General features: G+C 43.0%; 1 protein-coding gene across 2 annotated transcripts in view; it reads left to right on the top strand.

The window, feature by feature from the left end:
* The first annotated feature begins 474 nt into the window (after positions 1-474).
* Positions 475-19,181, top strand: part of MLXIPL (MLX interacting protein like) — a 298,532-nt gene continuing 279,825 nt past the window's right edge. The window contains exon 1 of one of the 2 annotated variants that reach the window (XM_063956161.1): positions 475-772. In XM_063956161.1, coding sequence (XP_063812231.1) covers positions 525-772 — 248 coding nt within the window. In that variant the 5' untranslated portion in view covers positions 475-524. The remainder of the gene's footprint in view (positions 773-19,181) is intronic. The other variant, XM_063956160.1, reaches the window with a different exon arrangement.

Genomic DNA, 19,181 nt, shown 5'->3' with positions numbered 1-19,181 from the left:
GTTGTCAAACACCCATATATAACATTCACCCATTATAACATTCATGTGCTATGACTGTGTCTTGTACTGTTTTACATTCACTTTACTACAGAACACATCTTAAACAGCTACATTATTTTTTTTACAGCTGACAACATATGTGAAAGGCATCTCATGTGATCACAACATAAAAGCTACATTAATAAAGTTCCACCAGTGCCCGTTCTGCCTACAGATCTTTGCACATATACCTCATGCACGCTGCAGGTGGTTCTGGGGTTCCACCCTGCAGATACCTGGGAAAGGTTTGAAGTGCCAAGTACTCACAGAGCACTCACCTCACTGGCACTGTATGACACATGGGGGCGGTACCCTGTCAGAATAAAGGGCGTGGTTATGCAGATACCTGCAGCTTTTGTTATCTGTGATTAGTGGGTTATGTCATCGGAGCTTTATCCCTCCTATCCTATTGGTGTGTGGCTGCAGAGGGGTTTCCCTGCGCTGTCCCATGCTGTCACTTCCTCACAGCAGCTACTAGCGGCACCATGGCAGGCTGCATCTCTGCCCAGCTCCCGCGGGCCGCTGTGGACACAGACTCGGACTCTGACAGTGAGGGGCTCCGGCCCCGGCTGCCGCAGCAGCAGGTCATTCACAGCGGGCACTTTATGGTCTCCTCTCCGCACAACGATGACAGGCACAGGGGTAAGGAGCCAGAGAGGCCGGACATTGCACCAGCCGGCAGCATTGACCCCACTCTTACCCGACTGTTCGAGTGCATGAGCCTAGCATACAGGTGAGCTGCTGGGTGACTTCCAGCTGAGGTTGCATGCCAGGTACTCGCAGTGCTGTAAGACTAAAGTGTGTAATCATTGTGCAATGCCACACTATGGTGATGTAGTATGCGGCTTACCCGGTGGTGCACTGTACATGGGCCCTCATTCCGAGTTGTTCGCTCGGTATTTTTCATCGCATCGCAGTGAAAATCCGCTTAGTACGCATGCGCAATGTTCGCACTGCGACTGCGCCAAGTAACTTTACTATGAAGAAAGTATTTTTACTCACGGCTTTTTCTTCGCTCCGGCGATCGTAATGTGATTGACAGGAAATGGGTGTTACTGGGCGGATACACGGCGTTTCAGGGGCGTGTGGCTGAAAACGCTACCGTTTCCGGAAAAAACGCAGGAGTGGCCGGGGAAACGGTGGGAGTGCCTGGGCGAACGCTGGGTGTGTTTGTGACGTCAACCAGGAACGACAAGCACTGAAATGATCGCACAGGCAGAGTAAGTCTGGAGCTACTCTGAAACTGCTAACTCGTTTGTAATCGCAATATTGCGCGTACGTCGGTCGCAATTTTAAGAAGCTAAGATTCACTCCCAGTAGGCGGCGGCTTAGCGTGTGTAACTCTGCTACATTCGCCTTGCGAGCGAACAACTCGGAATGAGGGCCCTGGAGCTGTGTGGGCTGAGCTCAGAAGGGATTAATCAGGTTGTGTCTGTCATTGTATAAACGATTACTAGTAATGCTGCTCATTACAGTGACTTGCAGTCTGCAGAGGATAGGAAGGATCTGGTGTTGAAGATGTTAATGGAGCAAAGGTCATATAGGGGGTCATTCCGAGTTGATCGCTAGCTGCATTCGGTCGCTGTGCAGCGATGAGACAAAAAAATGGCACTTCTGCGCATGCGTATGCGGCACAATGCACACGCGCAACGTACTAATACAACGAACGATGTAGTTACACACGGTCTAGCAAAGCTTTTCAGTCGCACTGCTGACCGCAGAGTGATTGACAGGAAGTGGGCGTTACTGGGTGTCAACTGACCGTTTTCAGGGAGTGTTAGAAAAAACGCAGGCGTGCCAGGGAAAACGCAGGCGTGGCTGGCCGAACGCAGGGCGTGTTTGTGACGTCAAAACAGGAACTGAACAGTCTGAAGTGATCGCAAGCGCTGAGTAGGTTTAGAGCTACTCTAAAACTGCACAAAAAAACTTTGTAGCCGCTCTGCGATCCTTTCGTTCGCACTTCTGCTAAGCTAAAATACACTCCCAGTGGGAGGCGGTATAGCGTTTGCACGGCTGCTAAAAACAGCTAGCGAGCGATCAACTCGGAATGACCACCATAGTCTCTTCTTTGCAAAGGCTATTGGGGGAATATGAAGGAGAGTAGTAAGTAGGTCTCTAAAGGTGGATACACACTTGCCGATAAAGTAAACAAGGTTGCTAATTTTTCCCCTCCTGAGGGACGCAGTTTACCATATCGACTAGTGTGTACGCTGCCCAACGGTGCGCGATGTGCGGCCCAGCGGGTCGCTAACGACCCTTGCTGTAGGCCGTGCATGCAGCTCAATATGGACTCTCATCCAAAAACTGCATGCACAGCCCAGTCGCAGCGTGAGGTCACTGAGCGATATCGTTTGCATATTGGTCAGTGTGTACACACTGCCGATGACCGCCCCAGCAGGGAAGGTAACACATTAGGTGACGTCGCTCATAGAGCACATCTCCTAGTGTGTACCCACCCTTACTGTAAGTAGTGGCTAGGGTAACATACAGCAGCGCACTTGTATCCTAAGTTTAGTATGCCCTGGTTTCTACAGCCCCGACATACGCTGTAATGGTTTACAGGTCACGTTGCACTGTTTGCGATGGACTCCCCAAGCAAACGGTGATGCCAGTGGTCAACATCAAGATGGTATAATGATGGCTGGCGCTTTCATGTAGGATTAAAAAAACAAACAAACAAACAAACATATTCTAGTCTGCGTCAGCCTTAAGCAGGGTACACACTAAACAATATGAGTAGTTGCCCAATGGGGCGGCCGATGTAACCATACAACCATACACACTGAACAGTATATTTTGCGACCGCACAATATATTGTTCACGGGTCATCCCGTCAGGTGTGCAGAACGCCCGATGGGACAACTGGGCCAACGACTTGCGGGAGTGCGCTGTAGTGGGTACACACTAGACGATGTGCCCGATATATCAGTTTGATCTGTCAGATCAGACGACATATCATCTAGTGTGTACCCAGCTTTAGGGGTTGATGTACTAAGCCCCGGAGAGTGATAAAGTGGAGAGAAATTAAGGGATCTATTCATGAAGCAGTGAAAAGTGTGAAGTGATCCATTGGAGAAGTTGCCCAAGGCAACCAATCAGCATTGAAGTAACATTTATAATTTGCATACTATACAATTGCAGAGTAGCTGATTGGTTGCCATAGGCAACTTCTCTATTGGATCACTTCTCTACTGTTTTCACTGCTTCATGAATAGACCCTAACTATCAACCAACCAGCTCCTAACTGTCACTTTTCAAACACAGCCTGTAACATGGCAGTTAGGAGTTGATTGGCACTTTGGCCCAAATGTATTAAGCCTTAAAAAGTGATATAGTGGAGACGGATAAATATGTGATAAGTGACCAGCCAATCCGCTTTCTAACGCCATGTAACAGGTTTTGGGGCATACATGTATTGAGTCTGGAGAAGTGATAAGTGGAAGGTGATAACGCACCAGCCAATCAGCTCCTAACTGTCATTTTTCAAACCCGTAATGATTGGCTTATGCATTATCACTCTCCATTTATCACTTCTTTATCACTGCTTTATCACTTCTCCAGGCTTAATACATTAGCCTGTTACATTGCAGTTAGGAAGCAGATTGGCTTCACTCTTTATCGTCTCCACCTTATCACTTTTCCAGGCTTAATACATCTGCCCCAGTGTTTGAAAAATGACAGAAGCTGGTTGGCCGATCATTTATCACTCTTTAGCCATCTCCACTTTATCACTTTTTAAGGCTTAATACATCTAAGCTCTCAACCATCCCCCCAACCCCCAGGGCAGAGGTGGATTTAGACCTCATTTGACCCTAAGCAAGATACAGATTTGGAGGCCCCCTCCCTCAAACAGTCCACAACACTATATTTTCCTTCCTGATTTATGCCTCTTACATTATTTGTTGGTTTTCCTCCTCTATTACGGTATATTACATTCCCCCTTTACTGAGTGCACCATGTCCACTCACTGACTGCATGTTATATCAGCATTTTATAATACCCATTATTACCCTCTACAGTCAGTGTGACTGTATTGATTATATATCAGTTCCACACTGATTCTAGCAGGCAGGCCCCCATCATCAATATACAGTAGTACTTAAAATAGAATATAATAGCATACTGATATATATCATCAGTCAGCGGTGGTCTTGGTCCACCCGAAATGCCCCCCATACAGCTGGCCGTATTGGGACCCACAGGCCCCCCTGAGACCCACAGATCCTTAAGCAGCCGCCTTGGTTGCCTTGTGGTAAATCCTCCTCTGCCCCCGGGGGGTCGCTGTTCTGTGTTATACTATGTAATGTACTTCTCCCATTATATACCACTCTGAGAAAGTGTTTCCGAACCCAGACCCCACTATTTTTGTTTCAAGGAGCCCAGCACAATTGGGTATATAATATAAATTGGTTTATAAGATTTATTAGAATGGAGAAGAGGAAATGGGTACAGGGTATCAGTCTCTGTGTCACTTGCTCTTATTAATGGTTATCTAAGTTTTCCTATCAACTCCTGCCATGGTTTTCATCTAAATGGAATACACTGTTGCATTAAACCATGCTAATTATGAAGGAAGAGGTTTAAAAGCTCATTAAGCATTATTTCCAGAAGCCATCCTCTTACTTTTTATAGTCTTCCCTAAGGCACCATTTAGATGTGCTTGTAAACACAGATTTCCTATGCTGTCCTGGATCAACCTCTGGTCACTTTATAAACTTCAGCTGACTGTACGTTTCCTTAGTGGCCCTTTCCCGTATGTTTGATGACAATCCCCTCTTATGTGACTGAAAACCTTTTCTAGACATATTTGTATTCTATTTTGTATTTCCAGCACAAATGTAGCTTGTACATGTAGACATGCCGGCATAATAGAGTTCTATATATCTGTAAAGGGTCTGGGTGCAGTGGCGCACCCAGGGGGGTTTCCGAGCACCCAGAAACCCCCCTCCACTAAAAAAAAAAAAAAAAAAAATTTTTTTTTTTAGCTGCATGATTATTATTAATGGCTGTCTAGCGTCCTCTGCAGCCTGCTGTCTTCCTGGTGGCACTTGTAAGTGCAGTAAAAGTTTACTTTATTTTAATTATAGTACATATATATCCATGTGCATACATATATACACATGTATATACATACATACATACATATAAACACACACACATATGATATATACATGTATATATATACGTGTACTGTATGTGTGTATATATATATATATATATATATATATATATATATATATATATCGTAAAAGAAGAAAAAATGCTGCGCCACAAATGGAAATAATATTCTTTTTTTAAAAACCCAAATTTTAACTTAAAATGTATTAAAACACTCCCTTTTTACGGGCGTCAGCTAGTCCCCCAAATAAAATCAGGGCGGTGAGCCCCTGAAAAGATTTGTGTTTATAAAAAGAAGGGATGGGGGTAGCGACCAATGGTGTCTATGAATGATTACAAGATATTTAAAAATATGTAAAATATAAACATTTATTAAAATCTTTTAAACAAAACTTTTTCTAAAAATGGGATAAAAAGCATATACACAAATATATAAAAGCAATAAAGTGCAATAAAGTAAAGTGCTTATCTGAGTTAGAGGTCAATTGAATGCCCAACGCGTTTCGTCATAGAGACTTCATCAAGGGGTAAAGGCAGACTGGGACAGGGCTTGAATTTATACTAGTGTTACTCATAACTCATTTGACTCCTTTAATTAGCAGGAAGTGATGTCACAAATGAGTTATGAGTAACACTAGTATAAATTCAAGCATAGACATAGACACCATTGGTCGCTACCCCCATCCCTTCTTTTTATATATATATATATATATATATATATGTATGCATGTTTAATATGCTATGTATATGTGTTTATGAATGTGTGTGTGTATATATATATATATATATATATATATACATACACGGTATATATATGTGTAGATATGTATTATATATATATATATATATATATATAGATAGATAGATAGATACCCTTGTAGTAGCCGGCACTCGGAAGGCCTCCGTGGGCTTTCTGGCTCAGGTGCCATCCTATGAGGTTTCCACCTCAATCACTATCCCATGTAAAGAAGGCGGCACTCAGAGACTTGAAGGTGCAAAAGAATATTTAGTAAACAAGCTGCAGAGTTACATCAACGTTTCAGGGCGCGCAGCCCCGAAACGTTGATGTAACTCTGCAGCTTGTTTACTAAATATTCTTTTGCACCTTCAAGTCTCTGAGTGCCGCCTTCTTTACATGGGGGATATATATATATATATATATATATACACAGACACACTAGTTTTACGGACCCAGCATATACTGGGTCACCTCAGTCCCCACCCCCGTGATTGGCTCCACCCAGTTCTGGAAACCCCCCCATGCAAATCCTGCGTTTGCCACTGGGGTGCTCCCCAAGTGGAGAGTAATATTGGAAAATGGCAGTCGGTTTTGTCACAGTAAATTGATTCAAATGCAATCTAGACTTCCATGGACTGTATTATAGTGACTGGAGGTGGACTGCTCATAAGGAAACGTCTAGCTATCCCTCGCTCTCCCACATTTGCTTTGGGCCTAAAGTGCTTGTGCAAATTGTGCATGGGAAGATGGGCAGACGGGAATATTTGTGACCATGGTGGGATAGGTGAAGTTCTGCAGTTGATCCACAAATACTATTTTTAATTTTTGGAAGAGCTGTACTTAATATCGAGGCAGATAGAGAATGTGCACAGACAGATCTGATTTTACTAGAAAGGATTTATGAAAAATAAATGTGGGTCAATAGAGCAGTATAATGTTAAAAAATAAGAGATAAAGTGCGTACATACGACGTGACAGGGTGTCGCAGCCGATACTGACTATATTGTCCCTGGAGGCATGTAGTGAGTATCGGCCCTGCCTGAACCCGCTATATGTTTTTGCAATGCCTCGCCCGCGGGTCTGCGCATTGGCATTGCAAGCTTATACAGAGGGTGCGATATGCACTAAGTTTCCATGTGACATGGACTATATAGTCCATATCGCACGGGAAATCACATACCGTGTATATGCACCTATAGTTTTGAACTTGAGTGAGAGTGATGTTGAATGGGTATCTACAAACAGTACTATGCTTCTAAATCTGGAAAGTACATCTATCCACAGTTTATGGCCAAAGCATTTATTACCCAATCGGATTCCTAAGCCTACAACATGTTACCACCAGTGCAGGGCCACTATAGATATTCTAGGATCATATGTAGTTCACAGAGTAGTTAGTGAGCCCACAAACTGCTGGGCTGCCTCAAATGGCTGGTAAAGCAGAAAACTTCATGTTGGAAGACAAGGCAAAGTTGTTACTGGATTTACATTATTAAATAGAAATAATGCCCATTTTATATACAACTAGCTAAATACCCGTGCTTCGCTACTGAATGTAAAGAATAATGGCAATCTTTGTCAGGCCGCACCTCTGGGCTTCCCCAGATTGATGCTGTCAAAAGGCTGGTGCTGAGGAGAATAATCCGCCTCCTTCTCTGCCCCGTCCCGCCTCTGATGCTGCCCTGCTCAGTGCTGTAAATGCCGGGACGACAGGCCAAGCTCCATCCGCTGTATGTTAAATATGTAAGGTTTGCAGGCTGACTTTATTTCAAAGGGCCCTAGGTCTCCTTGCTTAGCTTCTCGTTCTCCTTAGGGCTCCTCCTTTGAGGTAAACAGGTAAAGATGTTTGCAGGGTCCCCTGGAGAGCTGTTGGTACCCTTTACACAGCAGATAAGTAGTTGCTGACTATTAAGCTTTCCAGGAACAGCGCATTTTGTACTCCCCACCCCCTCCATCTGAATTGGTATCGCCGGCACCATGACTCCCTCTGTGATAGGGGAATTTCCAATAATCATCTCGCCCCTTTTAACCCATATGTGGGTGGAATTTCGAAAAATCCCTTCTTAGTGGGTGCCTGCGTCACAAAGGCAAGCTACTGTCCTTATGGTTCAGGGGATTTTGTAATGAGTCAGTGGTATTTGAGATAGATATATATATATATATATATATATATATAGATATAGATATAGATATATTATAATATATATATATATATATACACATACACACTACCTTTTTGCCCGCGGTTTCGCCTGCGTGGAAATCTAAACGCAATAAGAGTATTTTCGTTGCGCCCATCTTCAAGTTTAAGTTCACTACCCCTCCTCACACGCTATGCTGATGGGGGCTGAACTTGGACTGAAACGGCATCCGGAGTGTCACTGTTCATCTCAGCGACCCAGAAAACGATGGATTTTTACATGTCACCCCATTCCCACCCCCACCCCTAGGGGTGTCTTACCCCCACAGTATTTTTTTCCAGATTGTAAGTCATATGTGTAGCAAGTTTGGTGTAAATTGCTCCAGGCATTCCAGAGTTACGCTGGAACATATATACACGCATACACACACACACACACACACACACACACACACACACACACACACACACACACACACACGCCCATTCTGTCCCTCATGTTGGGAAACCTCGCTATTCTGCAAACAGACCGACTGGAAGATAAGGATCCCTTATGATACGCTTGTTTGCATTTAACCACGTGACTTGTTGTGGTGCGGATAACTAATTGGAGGGATCAGTCGCTGTGTTTTGATGTGCCTGTTAAAAATCCAACTTCCGGTACGCAGATTATCTATAGACACTTCGTCATAAATAACCAAAATTGGTGTGAAGTTACTGCACTATTAGGCGCTTGTCCTCTCCTTGTTTTTCCAGATTTATTTGTCACTAAACCTAGTGACACCCCGAAGGACTGAGCTGCCATCTGCAGGGTATCCTGTGGAACCAGGGTGCAAGTTTGACAAACATAAGACATTTTTTGAATATATTATACTGATTAAGAAGGGAAGTAGCGCACCTACCATACTTTTGATCCATATATATATATATATATATATATATACGAATCAAAGGTTGTTTGCACTCTCCATATCACATACACTTGCTGGGGTGTCACTCAAAGTTCATTGAGTCAAGGGTAAAAGTCTCTCCTCCATGAATGTATAGAAATCTTGAAAAGAGTGCACTCACCAGACGAATCACATGACCAATCAGGGTTTAATGTGGCATAGACATGATAATCACACCGACGTTTCGGTCCTTACTGGACCTTTTTCAAGGTTCAAATGATACACACATAGTTCACCCATTTATAGCAACAGTAATAATCATAGTGTAACATATAAAACCCGGAGTACCCATATATAACATCACATGATAAAAAGATGGACAGGTATATAGTATATAGAGAAAACCCTTACCTATTACCCCGTGTTCACGCCACCAAATCCATTACATCTAATACACAATTTTATCTAACATACCCAGCCGCGCTGCCGTCCGCCGCCACTGGTGACACGCACGCCGGCGGAAACGGAAGTATCAGACCGGCATTAGTGGAACGCAAACACGTGTAAAATCACGTGGTTTGCTTATCCAGTCATCACGGAGACATGAGGTCTACGGGGCAGCTAAACAGACAAACAAGGACGTATCACACGGCTCTCGGTGTCTTAGCAACCATATAAACACTATGACACGATATCCATATACATAGGTGGATTAACAAAATCGTATTCATTTAAATCATCAATACTACCTAGTAGTAATTGGTATAGGGTAATCAGACTAAAATTGGGTCGTATGATTAGAAAACATAGAGTACCTTATATACTTAAATATTACAGTGTTATAACATACAAGTGACACATGGATCGTATAACAGGACTAGTCTCACTGATCAGAACACACTGCCAGAAAAAATAAAAAAATAAAAAAAAGAGTATATAAATATATAAAAAATAAAGCCCTTTAGTGGAACCACCACGAAATATATATTATGTAGATCACAAAAAGATACTTAGATGCACTGAGTCATTCAGGCCCTTTGGATGAACAGTCTCCAGCCTATGGATCCAATAAGCTTACCGGCGTAGTAGAATCTTCGCTCGATCGCCGCCTCTGGGCAATGGTGGTACTCTGTCAATCACCATATAGCGTGGTGGTTCCACTAAAGGGCTTTATTTTTTATATATTTATATACTCTTTTTTTGATTTTTTGATTTTTTCTGGCAGTGTGTTCTGATCAGTGAGACTAGTCCTGTTATACGATCCATGTGTCACTTGTATGTTATAACACTGTAATATTTAAGTATATAAGGTACTCTATGTTTTCTAATCATACGACCCAATTTTAGTCTGATTACCCTATACCAATTGTGATACTCTGATATATCTATATGCTACCCCATTAGCCCTTAATGAGCTCAGTAGCACGGAAGGGGTTAATACCCTCTCTACCCCGTCCTCGGATGTTGTGAACTGCAGCCCCAAAACACCGGGGGCACAAGGACCTGGGGATCTCTGATCGCTGTTTCTCAGAGCGGGAAGCATCCGGGGTTTTGAAAAAAAAGAGATATTTAAGGTGAGCCGCGGGGGAGCCGTTGGCAGCGCTGAGGAGACTCTGAGACTGGTGGGAGCTGCCGCGTGGAAGAGGAAGCCGAGCTGAGGGAAGCGCTGTGGAGAGCCGGGAGACGGAGACGCCGCTGAATGAGGACCCGCCAGCCGCCGCAGAGGACACATAGTGGCCGCAGCCAGAAGGAGCCGGAGACGCCGCTGAACGAGGACCCGCCAGCCGCCGCTGAACGAGGACCCGCCAGCCGCCGCAGAGGACACATAGTGGCCGCAGCCAGAGGGAGACGGAGACGCCGCTGAACAAGGACCCGCCAGCCGCCGCTGAACGAGGACCCGCCAGCCGCCGCAGTGGACACATAGTGGCCGCAGCCAGAAGGAGCCGGAGACGCCGCTGAGACTGGAGCCAGGAACTGACCACCGCAGCTCAGCTGTCAGACACTGAGGGAAACTGCCGTCAGTCTGACTGGGCTGAGGAGGGCTGCCAACGACAACTCAGGGAGCTGGGACTCGATCGCCACCAGCCGTCTTAAAATAGCTGAAGGGAACCGTCGTGGATCACAGGTACACAGCCCCTTATCTATTGTACCACCACAGAGTCAGATAGAAAGGACCGGTACTCCTTGCCTCCTATCAGTAATAACAGTTCCCCTGCCTTCCCCTGCTATAACTAACAGATTTAGAGGGAGAGAGAGAGGGAGACCTTGTACCGTCCCAGTGTGCGAAATAGTGAAGGATCTCTTTCTTTACACGAGTAAATATAAAAGGAGCCATCTGAATTTCATGTATTGCAATTGAACCTTGCCCCAAGGTAGCTAGCACAGCGAGACCCTAAATCAGACTTTGCTGTCACTCACTAATCGAGATACGGGAGCAAGGGGAAGAGAGAGAGAGAGAGACATCGTCATCCCTGTTTCAATATACCGTTAGTCAGCACACCACAATATTCCTTAAAGCCAGGATTTAACTTCGCTTCACCGCATTGTTGTGTTTGAAACATGCTTATCTTTGCTACCTACTGCTGAGCTCCACCACTTGCATGATACTAGACTCTTGCCAGCTTATGCATGCCTGCCGTATTGATTGAATATTGCTTGCAGTTTGTACGTTTCTTTCTTCTACTCCCAATAATCTGCTTGCTGTGAACTGTAATCTTTCGCATGACTCACCACTAACTTTGCTGGAGGAATAATCAAAGTTTTATATAGTTTATGCTAAACCGGATTAGTTAACGACTGGATACGATTTTAAGACTAACCACACTAATTGTAGCCAGAGCAAATCCTGAGTAACAAAGACCTTTTGGAGTCACCGGGAATAATTGTCAGTAAATGTCATTTAAATGTTAATTGCTCCAAGTTGATGTTATATATGTACTAATATATGTACAGATTGTATTCCTTATGATGAAATTGTGAACGGTATTATTCTTTTGTTTCCAATACCAAGTTAAGAGCAATAGCGGTGACCACTTTCCTGATCCAGTATAATAAATTCGTTGTCACCGTCCTAACGTGTGGTGATTTGCCTTTTGGGTCCACTGGGTTTGGGGTGCCTTGTTCCTCTGCCTAGGTCACAGCAGCTGATTCAGTCTAAGACAAGATTCCGGGTGAAGAATTCAGGTACGACCAACGACACCTACACCTGCAACCACTTTCCCATCAATAACTCCTGTCACACAATTACTACTAGGTAGTATTGATGATTTAAATGAATACGATTTTGTTAATCCACCTATGTATATGGATATGGTGTCATAGTGTTTATATGGTTGCTAAGACACCGAGAACCGTGTGATACGTCCTTGTTTGTCTGTTTAGCTGCCCCGTAGACCTCATGTCTCCGTGATGACTGGATAAGCAAACCACGTGATTTTACACGTGTTTGCGTTCCACTAATGCCGGTCTGATACTTCCGTTTCCGCCGGCGTGCGTGTCACCAGTGGCGGCGGACGGCAGCGCGGCTGGGTATGTTAGATAAAATTATGTATTAGATGTAATGGATTTGGTGGCGTGAACACGGGGTAATAGGTAAGGGTTTTCTCTATATACTATATACCTGTCCATCTTTTTATCATGTGATGTTATATATGGGTACTCCGGGTTTTATATGTTACACTATGATTATTACTGTGGCTATAAATGGGTGAACTATGTGTGTATCATTTGAACCTTGAAAAAGGTCCAGTAAGGACCGAAACGTCGGTGTGATTATCATGTCTATGCCACATTAAACCCTGATTGGTCATGTGATTCGTCTGGTGAGTGCACTCTTTTCAAGATTTCTATATATATATATATATATATATAGATATATGGGAAATGGATCTGAGTGCGCTATGAAAGATTGTACTGTAAATCGCATCAGTATAATAACATTTGAGAGACTCAATTTTTTACATTTATTGCATAAAAAGCTTAAGAAACACAGTGAAGTTTTACAAATGTTGGCAGATATAATTCACAACATAATTTTGTAACGAAACATCCAAAAACAGAACTCAGTGATAATAACTGGCTTTTGGTCGCAAAAGGTTGTTGTACAGATGAATACAGTACTTAAATGAACCCAACGCATTTCGTCCCTATTCTGGGACTTCTTCAGGGGTACAAATCATATGCCAGATATTTATGAAATATCCTGAGTGGACCTTCACTGTGATTATCAATATGACAAGGAAGAAAACCAATAGATTATGTCACTATGGCCTATTAACATATTCCAAACTTAGAAGGAACCCATATGGTTGGATTGATGGCCAAACGAATGCTTGGATACAATTTAATTCTGACTCTGTAGAGTAGACCATTCCACAATTAAAGAACAAGTTCTGCACAATGTGGTCCTCTCAGAGATCAGAATGTGTGTGTGTGTGTGTGTATATATATATATATATATATATATAAATTATATATATATATATACATAAATGAGATATATATATATATATATATATATCCAGTAAATAGGAGCACTCACCAGTCTTCATAGTATTTCTTATTTTTATTAGCAGCAAGACATCAATCAAGGGGTGTAATCGACATTTCGGTTCCAAGTGGAACCTTTGTCAAGATCATAAAGCACTTTAAATGGTCCCCTTATAAACCCTAAAGTGACCCTCCCCCTAATTAGTCAATTACAATCTATCAAATGCTCATATCAACAGCAAACAGATAAACAACACATATAAAGACAACACATGGACACATACAACATACAAATAAAAACTTGAAATCCGTATATACCGATTAGACACATGTGTCCACTGTGAACCGCGGCTCTCAGCGATACAAGAGCGGCGTGCGTTCCACTGCGCACCTTACTTCCGGCATCCGGAACGCAAGTTCCGGACCCGTGACCGGAAGTGCACAGTCTCGTCTCTCAAATCCTACATCAGTTCCCAGCCCTCAATAGTCCGGTCTCCATGGAGACAAGTATCATATCGGAAACACATATAGCTGAAACAGCATCCTAGAATTATTTGCTGGTACAGTGTAGTCAGATCTCAAAGTTATTAGTAAAACACAGTGGACTCATATATCAAATCGGAAGGATCACAATGAATCAACAGCACGTGAACTGTATCATAGTCTTACGTCATATTATCTCCAGAATATTAACCATTAGTCAAAAAACTACAATAAAATCAATAAACAAAAGACATGGGTAGCGGCACAGACCGTCCACCTAAGGAAGCCACAGGAAGCAAAAAAAGAAAAAAGAAAAAATATCAGAAAAAAATGAAAAATAAAAAATTGATGAATAAAGATTCAGACCTTAGTCCCATAAGTATGTATAATTCATTCCAGAAAGATACCATATTGGATGCCCTCATTCAGGCCTCTAGGGCGTATAGTGTCCAGTCGGTAGATCCATGATGCCTCGCGTTGGAGCAATAGTTTTGCTCTATCACCACCTCTTTTTTAAGGAGCTATCCGGTCTATAATCATACATTTCAATGAAGCCAGGGTGTGTTTTGTCTCGAAAAAGTGCCTAGCAACAGGCTTATCTGAGTGTCCCTCATTCAATGCTGTTCTGATGGATAAGCGATGGTTCGCCATCCTCTCACGGAATGGACGTACCGTTTTGCCTACATACATCAGGGAGCATGGGCACGTAAGTGTGTAGATAATAAAATCAGAGGTACAACTCACTCGCTGGCTGATCTTAATTTTCTGTCCAGTGTGTGGATGGTGGAAATATTCACCAGAGGTCATGCTTCTGCAAGTCGTGCAATTCACGCATCGATAACACCCCTTCTTTTGTACCGATAGCCAAGAGTCAGATTCTGATCTTAATGGTCTATCTGGCTGCATAAGAATGTCCTTTAAATTCCGTCCCCGTCTAAAGCTGATAAGAGGTTTAGCTGGTAAATGCTTGCAGAGGACTGGATCACTTTTAAACACCGGCCAGAGATTTTTAACTGCTCGTCGAACAACAGGACCAGCTGTGTCAAACGTTGTCGTGACCAAAAAAGGATTCTGTGGCCTGCATTGTTTCTTGACATTTCCTGATGAGAAGATCTTTAAAGCTTTACGTACACAGTTATCAATAGTCTGTTGACTATAGCCCCTAGAGAAAAATCTCAACATCATCTCTTTTATTTGGTCTTTTGACCAACAGGAATCACTTACCAAACAGAAACATATTAGATCTAATTTGAGTCCACTTGAGAAGAACGCACTTAGGGACCTTAAAGATAACCCACTAATAACCATACGCCCAGCCGATAAGGGGGGCGCTGTGGTAATATTAGATACTAAGGATTACGACAAAGAGACATTGAGGCAGCTATCAGACAGGGATATTTATAGGATGTTGGGGGGAGATCCTACAATTTCCTTTAAAAACCGTCTGGATAGTAGCCTAGATTTTGGCTTCTCTAATGGCTGGATTGACTCTGATGTTCTAAGCTTTCTCAAGACTGATTATCCCATTTGTCCTATACTCTATTTGTTGCCTAAGATACATAAGACTCTGGTGAGACCTCCGGGTCGACCGATTATCTCGGCCCGGAACTCTTTATTTTCACCTGTGGCACAATTTCTGGATAGTTTCCTTCAGATATATGTTGGGAACACACAGAGCTATATACAGGATACTAGTGATTTCTTGGGATTGATTAAAACACTTCCATCTTCGATGCGGGGGATCCTGGTCACGAAGGATGTGATGTCTTTATACACCATTATACCACATAACGATGGTTTGATGGCTGTATGTAGAGCCTTGTCTGGTACACAGATGGTCTCTCCACCAATTGAATTTTTAATTGATTTGCTGGAACTGACCCTTACGTGCAATTATTTTCAATATGGCGGCCGATACTATCTTCAAACAGCTGGGACTGCGATGGGCAGTAATATTGCACCATCGTACACTAATATATTTATGGACGCTTATGAAAATACACACATTCTCCCGCTGTTTGGAGATAGTATCGGCTTCTACTGTCGCTTCATTGATGACGTGTTCCTGATTTAGATAGGCAGTGAGATGGCACTCCAGGAGATGCTGGAGCATCTTAACGGCCTTGATTCTCCGATCAGATTTACTATGGAATTTAGTAGAGAGGAGATTAATTTTCTTGATGTAACCGTCTATGCCACGGAGACGGGGTATGGACACAGACTGTTCAGGAAGGCCACAGATCGCAATACTTTATTACATTTTGGAAGCCATCACCCAGGCTCGCTCAAACAGAATATGCCTATTTCACAATTTCTGCGGGTACTCCGTAACAACTCAGAACCCGATATAGCCAATAAACAAATAGAAGAGATGAAGTTGAGATTTTCCTCTAGGGGCTATAGTCAACAGACTATTGATAACTGTGTACGTAAAGCTTTAAAGATCTCATCAGGAAATGTCAAGAAACAATGCAGGCCACAGAATCCTTTTGTGGTCACGACAACGTTTGACACAGCTGGTCCTGTTGTTCGACGAGCAGTTAAAAATCTCTGGCCGGTGGTTAAAAGTGATCCAGTCCTCTGCAAGCATTTACCAGCTAAACCTCTTATCAGCTTTAGACGGGGACGGAATTTAAAGGACATTCTTATGCAGCCAGATAGACCATTAAGATCAGAATCTGACTCTTGGCTATCGATACAAAAGAAGGGGTGTTATCGATGCGTGAATTGCACAACTTGCAGAAGCATGACCTCTGGTGAATATTTCCACCATCCACACACTGGACAGAAAATTAAGATCAGCCAGCGAGTGAGTTGTACCTCTGATTTTATTATCTACACACTTACGTGCCCTCCCTGATGTATGTAGGCAAAACGGTTCGTTCATTCCGTGAGAGGATGGCGAACCATTGCTTATCCATCAGAACAGCATTGAATGAGGGACACTCAGATAAGCCTGTTGCTAGGCACTTTTTCGAGACAAAACACACCCTGGCTTCATTGAAATGTATGATTATAGACCGGATAGCTCATTAAAAAAGAGGTGGTGATAGAGCAAAACTATTGCTCCAACGCGAGGCATCATGGATCTACCGACTGGACACTATACGCCCTAGAGGCCTGAATGAGGGCATCCAATATGGTATCTTTCTGGAATGAATTATACATACTTATGGGACTAAGGTCTGAATCTTTATTCATCAATTTTTTATTTTTCATTTTTTTCTGATATTTTTTCTTTTTTCTTTTTTTTGCTTCCTGTGGCTTCCTTAGGTGGTCGGTGTGTGTCGCTACCAATGTCTTTTGTTTATTGATTTTATTGTAGTTTTTTGACTAATGGTTAATATTCTGGAGATAATATGACGTAAGACTATGATACAGTTCACGTGCTGTTGATTCATTGTGATCCTTCCGATTTGATATATGAGTCCACTGTGTTTTACTAATAACTTTGAGATCTGACTACACTGTACCAGCAAATAATTCTAGGATGCTGTTTCAGCTATATGTGTTTCCGATATGATACTTGTCTCCATGGAGACCGGACTATTGAGGGCTGGGAACTGATGTAGGATTTGAGAGACGAGACTGTGCACTTCCGGTCACGGGTCCGGAACTTGCGTTCCGGATGCCGGAAGTAAGGTGCGCAGTGGAACGCACGCCGCTCTTGTATCGCTGAGAGCCGCGGTTCACAGTGGACACATGTCTAATCGGTATATACGGATTTCAAGTTTTTATTTGTATGTTGTATGTGTCCATGTGTTGTCTTTATATGTGTTGTTTATCTGTTTGCTGTTGATATGAGCATTTGATAGATTGTAATTGACTAATTAGGGGGAGGGTCACTTTAGGGTTTACAAGGGGACCATTTACTGTGCTTTATGATCTTGACAAAGGTTCCACTTGGAACCGAAACGTCGATTACACCCCTTGATTGATGTCTTGCTGCTAATAATAATAAGAAATATTATGAAGACTGGTGAGTGCTCCTATTTACTGGATATATATTGGCACTGATAGATCTTGATGATTTATCATTTTGTGGAAGTCACCCCAGCATATGTGGATAAGGCCAGAGTGTGGACTGTTCTGGGAATATATATATATATATATATATATTGTAGTAAAGGACTGGCACTCCAATATGATCCAAAAATGGAGTATAGGCCCAGGTGCCCGTGTAGACGATAATTGTATGTGGAAAGCTGGAACACGGCACTCACAGGACTTACTGAACATGCATTAAGCAGAATCAAGAAGGCTGGCTGAACAGCAAAAATGTCAAGGTCAACGTTTCATTTAATTCTAAATTTCGTCAGGACAAGATCAACAAGAATACAAAAGTGCTTACCTTAAATATCAACACCAAACACAGACTGATTCCCCCGCAGCACGAGCGAGTCCCGGACGGGGGCCGATGACGTCACTCCCCGGCGACGCACGCTCTCCAGCGTCATTGCCATGGCAACCCGCCGTACAAACCCTCACAATGCCGCTGGTGAAAATAAATACATACAATTTAGCAGTGTGAACACAAAGTTGAGGACATATACATAATCAATGGCAGTTTCTAATAGATTACTAATTCATGTAGAGAATAAGTTAAGAGACAAGAAGCACCGAAAAGGATCTTAATGAATTCATATAGAAATATATAAGACATTAATCAGAAAGTTACTAAACGTCACAGACTATAATAAACATGTGGGTATAAAATATCAAATCATGAATGATTCCAAAGTAATGCTTTAAAGAAAACACCCTAGATTGTTGGATTCATTGAGCCCGAATGGGGTTAGGGTACGAAGCTCAAAAATCCAACGGGCTTCCTTACGCAAAAGGAGGGCACCCCGGTCACCCCCCGTGTATTAGGGGGAACATGGTCAATGACCTTATGACGTAAATTAGCAAGGGAATGATTGGCCTCACGGAAATGGCGAGCCACCGGTTGTTCTAAGGGGGTTCCCTGTAGGGCTGAACGGATGGCTTGACGGTGTAATGCCATCCTCTCCCTGAACTGGCGAATGGTCTTGCCTATGTAAAGCAAGCCACAGGGGCATTTAATGTAGTAGATTACATAAGAACTTAAACAGGAGAGAACATGTTTAATATGGACTTTGGCTCCAGAATGTGGGTGGTTAAAGGTTGGCCCACATTCCATAGAGCGGCATGTGGTGCAGCCTAAACACTTATAGCAACCTGGCCGCCGAGCCAGGAAGGTCTTGGGAGTTACAATGTCCAGAGTGGAAATGTCATTCTTAACCAGGATGTCCCTGAGGTTCCG

The sequence above is a fragment of the Pseudophryne corroboree genome, chromosome 2 (genome assembly GCF_028390025.1).
Source record: "Pseudophryne corroboree isolate aPseCor3 chromosome 2, aPseCor3.hap2, whole genome shotgun sequence".
In the NCBI taxonomy this organism is placed as follows: domain Eukaryota; kingdom Metazoa; phylum Chordata; class Amphibia; order Anura; family Myobatrachidae; genus Pseudophryne; species Pseudophryne corroboree.
The sequence above is the reverse complement of the archived record's forward strand: the minus strand, read 5'-3'. Positions and strand labels throughout refer to the sequence as shown.